The 10,715-nt window shown below is 29.7% G+C and overlaps 2 protein-coding genes across 5 annotated transcripts in view; one reads left to right on the plus strand and one right to left on the minus strand.

The window, feature by feature from the left end:
• smg (smaug) overlaps positions 1 to 398 on the minus strand; it is a 31,549-nt gene extending 31,151 nt beyond the window's left edge. For all 4 annotated transcript variants that reach the window (XM_065503042.1, XM_065503041.1, XM_065503040.1 and 1 more), the window contains exon 1: positions 128 to 398. The gene's annotated coding sequence lies outside the window, so the exon portion shown is untranslated. The remainder of the gene's footprint in view (positions 1 to 127) is intronic.
• A 1,610-nt stretch (positions 399 to 2,008) lies between these two features.
• On the plus strand, positions 2,009 to 10,392 carry LOC135953555 (ubiquitin-protein ligase E3B). The gene is made up of 10 exons (XM_065503501.1): positions 2,009 to 2,487; positions 2,578 to 2,820; positions 4,021 to 4,091; positions 4,150 to 4,331; positions 4,391 to 4,771; positions 4,830 to 5,437; positions 5,500 to 5,618; positions 5,716 to 6,098; positions 6,164 to 6,961; positions 9,272 to 10,392. Exons 1-10 carry the CDS (start codon positions 2,327 to 2,329, stop codon positions 9,554 to 9,556), a joined length of 3,231 nt encoding a protein of 1,076 aa, XP_065359573.1. The 5' UTR covers positions 2,009 to 2,326; the 3' UTR covers positions 9,557 to 10,392.
• Positions 10,393 to 10,715: the final 323 nt, after the last annotated feature.

The following is a 10,715-nucleotide window of genomic DNA, read 5'->3' on the forward strand; positions in this document are numbered from 1 at the left end:
ATTTATTGTTTTACAAACAATATCTTCAATTAATTGTTAAAATTCATGTGAATATAAATTTTATTTATTTAATACTTTTACTTTGCTGTATGCCATTTGTATGTGTGTCTGTTGCTTTTTTTCTCACCTTTTTTTAACTTCACACAATATATATTTCACTTGTCACTTTTTTTATTAATAAAATTTGCTTCTTTGTAAACTTTTAATTTTCGCCTAACCACGTTTCATTTGATTTGCACAGTTTTCTATATGTTTTTTGTTCCTCATCTTTGATAGTGGTTAAATTATAAAATTTTCAACAGACTTTTTGTTTTTTTGCACAAATTTATATTAATTTATTGTTTTATTGTAGTATGTTGGAAAAATTTTCCTATTTTCGTTTTCATTTGCTCGGATAATAATTGGGATAATGAATGAAAACGTAATTATGGTTGCATTTTTAAGGAGTTAACCAACAGTGTTGCATGAAATGGTAGTAGCAATAAGTACCATTTATGGGTTGTTATTTTTTGGTAAGAATATGTGATGGCCGTAAAATGTATCAAATAGTACGCATTTCGTACCAAAGGGAATTTATATATAAAGTGATTTTGAATGCTTTATGGTTTAATTTATTCGCTCGTCTAGAAGATTGAGCTGTCAATTGTGTTGTGTTTGCTGTCGCAAAAACACAACAAGCCCCAAACTTTGACTTGACGTTTTTGTTTTCGAACTGGCTCTATTTTGTTAGTTTATTCTGTATTGTATATGTTTGAAGGAAAAGACAAATCTAAAAAATATCAGATAATATTGGATGTTATTCAATAAAATCGCTTAATTGTATATTTTATAGATAGCTTATGCTAATTTTTTATATTGAATACAAAGTGTTAGTAAAGTTCTATAGTTGAAAAAAAATTAAACTTTTTTTGATTTTTGAAAAGTCCACTATAAAATTTAGATTTTTTTAATTAACCATTTTTTTGCCATTTATGTAAAGACGATTTTTTTTTATCCAATTTTGGGAACAAATCAAGATCCGCGTAACAGTTTATATTTTCATTAATTTTTTTTCTGTTAATATTCACATTTTCTGTGTTGCCGGCCTTCGGCCGGGTGAAGGGACTTTTAACTCTGGGGTGTATCGAACACCGGCTTCGCTAAAATCACTTTTTCTGTATATCAAAATTTTCTGAAGTACTATCATATAAAATCAAAAGGAATTTTTGGTTCACAATATTAATAAACTGTACCATATTATATATCATATTAAAGGTATTGTGAAGCACTATTCAATGATACCCATAACGATCAGTTTGTTTTCCAAATATATGAGAAATGTACTATTATATGTATTGACTTTAAATTCATATAACTCTTAAACTAAGAGAGAGCAGGGAAAAATATTAACGTTTTTGTGCTTCTAATTATGAGAGCTATCAACACCAAAGAAATTATAAAAATGCAAGCTGTTTCGCTGATCTTGATTTATACCAAAATTAATAATGAAAAAATCTACTTTTTTAACTAGTCGAATTTTTGGGATAGCGTAATTGATTGCTCAACTTTTTCCGAACAAAAAGTCGATTGTTCGAACAGTATTTATAAAACCTTGTTGATCAATCTATTTTTTAATTATACAATATAGAGGAATGAAAAGGTGTGATGAATACCATATAATTTAAAACAATTTATGGATGAAAAATATGATATGACATATATAATTTATTTAAAAGTATCAAAATTAAATTTTAAACGGGAATAGTGATTTTCTCACATAACCAAGAAAAGAATGGTTTCAAAAACACCTTATTACCAACAAATAATTCTACCGATAATGAACGTAACTGCATTATCTTATCTTAATTTTAAAATGTTCAGTGACTTTGTACTCTTGATTTTGTTTTGTGTTGTTTTTCATTTTACCATATTTATTCCCAGTCATACGTAAACAAACACATGTTTATATAAAATAGTAGTAAAATAGTAGTAGATTATTTTTCATTTAGTACATGAATCATCAACCCAGCATTTATTGTTGCACAAAATTTTATTGCACTCTGGAAAAAACACAATTTTTTAACAAATTTTGTTAATTTTCCTGATTAAAATATGTCCACATTGAAGTAAAGGGATGTCAGAATATAAAAATGCAATAATTAAATAGTTTTTGTTGTGGAAGTGTGCAATTGTGTTAAAAATAAAGTGGATGAAAATATTTTTTTCTACGTGCACACAAACAAAGAAGACAATTAAAATCGAAGTGCATCCATCATAGTCAGTAGAGGGTAGTGGAGCAGTAGTTATTGCTTTTTTGGAAAACCCAGAATAAATTAAGTTTATTAAAATGTTTAGCACTACAGAATCGCAGAAAACTTCATTTTTGGAACAAACTAAGGCTGCGCGTGAAGAAAGGGCTTTGGAGAAGCGAAGAGAATGGGCAGCCATAAAACTTCAATCTTCCATTAAAGGTTTCTTAGCACGTAGGCGTTATCAAAGGCAAATAATGTAAGTATAATGTTCTTAGTCTGAGTGGGTAGAGTTGGGGAGGTATTGTTATTTTTGTAAATTTTCTTTTTTATATTTTGCAATATCCAGCGAGGATTTTGATAGACTAATAGTCAGTAGTGGTGGCGATGATAAAAAGGAACAAATTAATTTACATGCGTCATCTAGTGTTTATCCGGTTGTAAGGCGTTTCTTAACCACCTATAAATTGGACAAAAATTGTGATGAAACACGCGAACGTTTTGAGTGCCTATGTCGCTATTTGAATAAATCTATGGAAACGGAAGCCCCCAAGTTATCATATGCCACACTTTGCTTGCAAAAGGACAAAAGGTATTTTATTATAACTAATTATAATTTGTAGTTATACGATGTAAACGATTTTTTTTTGATTTTTTAGAATTTAGTTTCTGTTTTAAGTTTTTTTTTTAGTTTAACCTTGATATTAATGCATTTTTTAATATCTAATCATATCGTTAATCATTATCTATTATTTTGTCACATATTTGTTATATAATTATACAAACATACATGATATATAGTTTATATAAAAAATGTTGTCTGTCTGACAGAAATCAAAAATCTGTAAGAGTATTTTAGAAATTGTTCTATACAAAAAACGTTCTGTCCGAGTCTGAAAGAAATTTTTATGTAAAAAAAATGTTGGCACAAAATTGTCTATATAGAAAATGTTCTGTCAGTGTCTGACACAAAATTTTCTATATAGAAAATGTTCTGTCAGTGTCTGACACAAACTTTTCTATATAGAAAATGTTCTGTCAGTGTCTGACACAAACTTTTCTATATAGAAAATGTTCTGTCAGTGTCTGACACAAACTTTTCTATATAGAAAATGTTCTGTCAGTGTCTGACACAAACTTTTCTATATAGAAAATGTTCTGTCAGTGTCTGACACAAACTTTTCTATATAGAAAATGTTCTGTCAGTGTCTGACACAAACTTTTCTATATAGAAAATGTTCTGTCAGTGTCTGACACAAACTTTTCTATATAGAAAATGTTCTGTCAGTGTCTGACACAAACTTTTCTATATAGAAAATGTTCTGTCAGTGTCTGACACAAACTTTTCTATATAGAAAATGTTCTGTCAGTGTCTGACACAAACTTTTCTATATAGAAAATGTTCTGTCAGTGTCTGACACAAACTTTTCTATATAGAAAATGTTCTGTCAGTGTCTGACACAAACTTTTCTATATAGAAAATGTTCTGTCAGTGTCTGACACAAACTTTTCTATATAGAAAATGTTCTGTCAGTGTCTGACACAAACTTTTCTATATAGAAAATGTTCTGTCAGTGTCTGACACAAACTTTTCTATATAGAAAATGTCCTGTCAGTGTCTGACACAAACTTTTCTATATAGAAAATGTTCTGTCAGTGTCTGACACAAACTTTTCTATATAGAAAATGTTTTATATTTACAAAAGTTTGAGTCTGTTACAAACTAATTCTATAAAGAAATACATGATCTTGTAAAAGAAAAGAATTTTGAATTGTTTCAATTATTTTTCAGTCTTCCTTGGATAGCGCACATTAAAACCTTGCTGAACTTCAACCTAAAATTATTGGAAGACATCAAGCCAGGTATTCAATACCAGCAAATCATTTGAAAACTTATATAAATTCCATTTGTTTATTCCAGAAAGTCATACCGATAGTATATCATTGGCTCTATATCTGCATACATTAGTTGTTTTTACCTCGCCGAAATCATGGGGTATAATGAGAATTAAACAATTTGAAAAGCTACAGCCAGCAATGCAGAAAATCTGTTGTAACATACAGGGCGATCTAATACAAAATAATTTTTTCAAAGTAATGAGAGTAAGTATTTAGTAAATAGTTATTAAATATAAGCAATACTAATAGAGATTATTTTACAGTCCATACTTATAAAGGGCACATCACGTGAAGAATTAACTTTGAAGCCAGTATCCCTTATAGCTGTCATGACTTTATGCACTAGACCCTTGTTGGATGGTGATTTTTCTCGCAACATAATGGCACAATTTTTAATAGAAATTTTATCGGCTCCTGCCTTGGTACATCACTTGAGTACCACTGCTCCTCAGTGCATAGAACAAATGTCTTCAATGTGGATATTGAAAAGGGCTTTAAACATATCTGAGGATCTTGAATGGTTTACAGACTATGGCAAAAATATGCCGGGTACCAAGAGTTTGGCATTGTTGGGCAACATTATTAATTTGTTTAATATAGAAAATTTAAATGAAGCCAAACTGTTGGCTTATCCCTTATTGACGGTAAATATTAAGATTTATAATGATATGCAAATATAGTTTTTAAAAATGTCACTTCCAGAACACGGTTACATTATTATTTGAAAATATACCCAGTAATTCCACCTCCAAGGGAGTGTTTACCCAATGGCATGAGCTATTGGGTTGGCATACACCTTCCAAAGATCCTGCCCAAAACCAATGTGTTGCCCTGATTAAAAAACAGTTTCACATGTTGTGGGGCATACGTTGTTTGCAAATATCTTTGGGTGACTTCCTTAAAGAGGTCAATGTCAACTTTGAACGCATAGAATTCCAGCCACCTAGTCAAGCTTCCACTAGTAATTTACTGCGTCGTGCTTTAGATCGCAGTTCAACGCGTACCAGTCTTAGTAAAAATTCGAAAGTAACCTGGCGCAAATTAGACTCTCCCGAAGTCATACAGGTATCGCGTATTTGTGCCATGTATTATGCGGCCTTGAATACTTTGTCTCAACTAAAATTGGAAATTCTAACGGGCATTTGTTTTGTCGACAAGGTCTTTTATGATCTCTGGCTGTTTATCACCTCTTTGGGTCCCAATTGTGCTTTAAAGGAGTTCTTGGAGTTGTTTAAATGTGAAGACTTTCAGCGTAAGCCTCAGACGTCTATGTTAATGCTGTTTTGTGATAGTATGACCCATTATGTTACGTGAGTTTTTTTTCATGAGTTATTTGATGAGAATGATAATTTATTTTTGAGGGTTTTTACAGCGTACTCGATGAACACGAAATGTACACCGAACAGAAATTATTTCAGTTGAATGATTTTGTTATGTTGACTTATTTTTTGAATAATATTTTACATAAAATCATCAATGAGGATATATTTGGTAAGTATGTAAAGAGGTTTATAGATTTTCAGAGAAAAAAAGATTTAACCACGAACGAATTTATAATTTTTATAACCATTTTCACTCTTTAACGTAGGAACCACTAAAAACATAACACAATCACCCGTGTTTATATCACTGCACACCTTAATGTTGTGTTTGTACAAAAGGGATTGTCGCCGGCGTTTTACACCAAACAATCATTGGCTCATACACGAAGTGAAACCTTCAACATTTATAAACGATCTGGAAAAGGGTAAACGTCATGCGGTCATATTGCTGCAAAAAATGCCCCACATTATACCGCATGAAGATCGTGTAAAACTGTTTAGGAAATTTGTACAAAATGAAAAGGCTGTTTTGGGATTGACTGAATCGGCATGTGCCTCACCCAGATCAGCATTGATTGTTATACATCGCGAGCGTATTGTAGAGGATGGCTACAGACAATTGGCGGCTTTGAAGCCCCATGCTCTTAAGGTGATTGAATAAAATTGTTTTATGAAACTGCAATTTTTATTAATAATTAATTTTTATTTGTACAGGGTGTTATACGTGTGCGTTTTATTAATCAACAAGGTCTACATGAGGCCGGCATAGATCAAGATGGTGTTTTTAAAGAGTTCTTAGAAGAAACTATTAAAAAAGTGTTTGACCCTTCATTAAATCTATTTAAAACTACTTCCGATCAACGTTTATATCCCTCTCCCATCTCTTATGTGCAGGATAATCATTTGCAATTGTTTGAGTTTGTTGGCCGCATGCTGGGTAAAGCTGTCTACGAAGGCATAGTGGTAGATGTACCATTTGCATCTTTCTTTCTCTCCCAGCTGTTGGGTCAAACACATCAAGTTTTGTACTCTTGCATGGACGAACTGCCCTCTTTAGATGCTGAACTTTATAAGAGTTTAACCTTCATCAAGCACTATGAACAGGATGTGGCCGATTTAAATTTAACTTTCTCCGTGGACCAAGATGTTATGGGTAAAATTGTTACCCATGAACTGCATCCGGGCGGTAGAGTTCGTGTTGTAACCGATCACAATAAACTAGTGTACATTCATTACATGGCCTATTTTCATATGAACACACAAATTCGCGAACAAACTCAAGCTTTTAATCGGGGTTTTCGTAGCATTGTTAATCCCGAGTGGTTGTCGTTGTTTTCGCCTCCCGAACTTCAACGTTTAATATCGGGTGATACGGTGCCGTTGGATTTGAAGGATCTGCGCAAACATACCCAGTATTATGGAGGCTTTCATGACTCACATCGTGTTGTGGGCTGGCTGTGGGATATATTGGCTAAGGATTTTACCGAGGAAGAGAAAAAATTATTTTTGAAGGTAAATATTAAAAGAAAATTATTAGATTTTCCATATATCCCGTTCTTCAAACCATAATCCCGGTTTGCTGTTTCAGACCTGGAAATTTATTTTCGATAATTTCTAAGAAATTTTCAAATTGAATAAATTCTTATACAAAATTTTCTTTTCGGGAGTCTCAATTTGTTTAAAGCTTTAAGTAAGTGCAATGTCATGAGCCGGCCCACAAAATAATAGAATACTAAACCCAATATTAGATGACTTTTCAGGATTTCTTAAAGAATATTGAAATTTTAAACAATAGTCACAGAAAATTTAATGTTTTGTTTAAGTTAAAGATTTCTAAATGATAAAATGGATCAATTAGAGGAATTTAGATATGGAAATACGCAGATATTAAGTAATATTGTAGGTTTTCTAAATCGATTTAAAAAAAATGCATTTTTAAACTTAAACGGGAGAATAATCTTGTCCCTTCACCATGAGTGGCAAGGTTATATATAAGTTTGTCATTCCGTTTGTAATTTCTACATTTTTCATTTGCGACCCCACAAAGTATATATATTCTGGATCGTTATAGATAGCGAAGTCAATATAGCCATGTCCGTCTGTAAGTTGAAATCAATTTTCCGTAGCCCCCAAATAACTTACATACATCATTCATACATCAATATATCTGGAATTCTTTCGCACAAAATTGGACCACAAATGGATGAGATATAAGGAAAAAACCGGGACAATCTCGATTTTTGACCTATTTTGTATCTATATCTGGATTACTAAGATATTAATATAAACAATATTGATATCTAATGATAGATATTTCAAAATCCATTGCAACGATGTATATAAGGCAATAATTGTAAGTTGAACCTACAATGGGTCAAAATCGGGAAAAATATTTTTTATCTCGAATTTTTTTTTTCATAAATTCTTTTTTCAAAAAAAAATTTTAAAATTAAAAAAAAATTAAAAATAAAAATTTGTAAAAAACTTTTTTGAAAAAAATTAAAAAACAATTTCGAAAAAAAAAATTTTAAAACAATTTTGAAAAAAAAAAAATTAAAATTTTGTATTTTAAAGTATAATTTGGTGAATAATGGTATATAAGATTCTGCACAGCCGAATATATGTTTTTACATAAATATCTATGTATTTCGGGAGCTAAAGATTTCTGTATTATATGATGGTGGAAAAGGGCAATTTGTAAATTTCTACATTTTTTATTTGCGACCCCATAATAGATCTTTATAGTTAGCGGAGTCAATATAGTCATGTCCTTATGAACGTTTGTATGTTGAAATCGACTTTCCGTAGCCCCCAAATAATATACATACGTACATGATTTATTCAGCAATACATCGCTATAGACCCGGTTCGGCTGTTATTTAAAATCGACACACAAATGGCTGAGATATAAAGAAAAAAAACCAGGACAACCTCGATTTTTAACCTATTTTTGAACTATATCTGCATTAATCAGTCATTATAATAGACTATAATATGGATATCTAACTCTAGATATTTCAAAATCCTTTCCAACGACGTATATATCGCCATAATAAGTCGGACCTACAATGGGACAAAATCGGGAAAAATATTTTTTAATCCCAATTTTTTTTCACCAAAAATTTTTTTTGTCGTACAACTTTTTCAATTTAAATTTAGAAAAAAATTGTTTAAAAATAAAATAGTTTTTTTTTTAAATTTTCACTATAAATTGAAAAAAAAAATGTTTAATTTTTTTTTAAATTTTAAGTAAAAATTAAAAAAAAAAAATTTTTTCTAAATTTATTTTTGAAAAAGTTGTACGACAAAAAAATTTTTTTCTGTAAAAAAATTGGGGTTAAAAAATATTTTTTTCGATTTTGACCCATTGCAGTTTCAACTTACTTTAATATAAGCCTTATATACATCGTTGCAATGTAATTTAAAATATCTATCATTAGAGATCCATATTGTTTATATTAATGATTTATGATATATTAATTATAGTGTGTATATTAACGTTTATATTAATTTAGAAAAAAAATTTAAAAAATAAAACAATTTTTTAAATTTTCACATATAAATTTAAAAAAAAAATTTGAATTTTTTTTTTAAATTTTGTTAAAATTTGTATTTTAAAGTATAATTTGGAGATATGTATATTAGATTCGGCACATCGTCAATATCCCGATAAAAAATAATAAAATCTTCATTTCGAATTTAATAAATCGTCAAAAAATCGAAAAATAAAAAAGTCAAGATTTCTAATAGTAATTTTTATTTTATAAGATTTAAAAACAAAAAAGTCAATTCTATTTTTAAAATTTATTTTTCTTTTTCTAGTTTGTTACCAGCTGCTCGAAACCGCCGCTCTTGGGATTCGCCCACTTAGAGCCTCCCTTCTCTATACGCTGTGTTGAAGTTGGCGATGATGAGGATACTGGCGACACCATAGGCAGTGTTATACGTGGCTTTTTCACCATACGAAAAAAGGATCCCTTAAATCGCTTGCCCACATCATCCACCTGTTTCAATTTACTCAAATTGCCAAATTATCAAAAGAAATCAACATTGAGAGATAAACTCAGATATGCAGTTACTAGTAATACCGGTTTTGAGCTGTCATAATTTTACAACACTTTCATAACTGCAATACCACACAAAAATGTCTTTTTACCTTGGCAACATCTTGATAACAATCATTTTATAATTAACATGACACAAAGCTAAGGTATAAATTTATTTTATTTTATATTTTTCAGTTTTCTACAGAGAAATCATAATACAAAAAAAAAACAACATATCAATATTGCATATGTTTCTCTATAATAGTGGATGTATATGTAAAAAAATGCTACATGTTCTAATTGTTTAGTGCTAAAAAGAAATTTATTATTCAATATGTTTTCTTTTGTTTTGATGCTGTTTAAGTTTTATTTACATTTAAATTACATGTATACTTTGTCTTAAATCTATATTTAGTAACTGTGATATAAAAACAAATATATAAAGAAAAATCTAAATTTATTAACAAATTATACTAACTATATAATATGATAAAAATAATTAAATAATTTTTATATAATACTATAGAGAAAAAAAGAAAGAAAGAAAATGTAGTGCAAGCGTAAACAGTTTATTATTGTAATAATTAATATTTGCAAACAAATTTAAGTTTGTTTTTCGAAATGATTTCAATACATTTTTATTTTCGTAAATTATACAATTTAATACTGCTAGATGATATGTTATTTGTGTATAACTAAGTAAATGTATGTACTATATTGTATTGTAATAAACAATTTAATGGAAATATGTAAAATATCTACATATAGTATGTATCGTATTATATAAACGTGTCTGTATACATCTGTATTTGTATGTATAAAGAAATACATACAAACAATTGCATTCAAATAAATGGTGTAAATAAAAGTGTGTAATAAAATAAATGTTAAAATAAACCAATTTTCTGTTAATTTTCTTGCTTATAATACAAATATGTCTACAAAATGACATGTATATAAACATGGGCCTATTCGGAAATGCATCACTGCATTTGATGTGCATCTGTGATTCATTTGCGATGCTGATGCAAATTAGCTGATGCTGTTGCGCAGACAATGCATCAGCCATTTTTGTGATGGTTTTTTGCGCATCATCTGTTTCTCTGTTGCTTTTTAGAACTCAAGACATTTGCAGTGTTGCTAACTTTTGCATTTTAGAACGTACTGCGCATCAAATGCAGCGCAGTGATGCATTTCCGAAAAGGATCCATGTTCGGACC

The sequence above is a fragment of the Calliphora vicina genome, chromosome 3 (assembly GCF_958450345.1).
Source record: "Calliphora vicina chromosome 3, idCalVici1.1, whole genome shotgun sequence".
NCBI lineage: Eukaryota > Metazoa > Arthropoda > Insecta > Diptera > Calliphoridae > Calliphora > Calliphora vicina.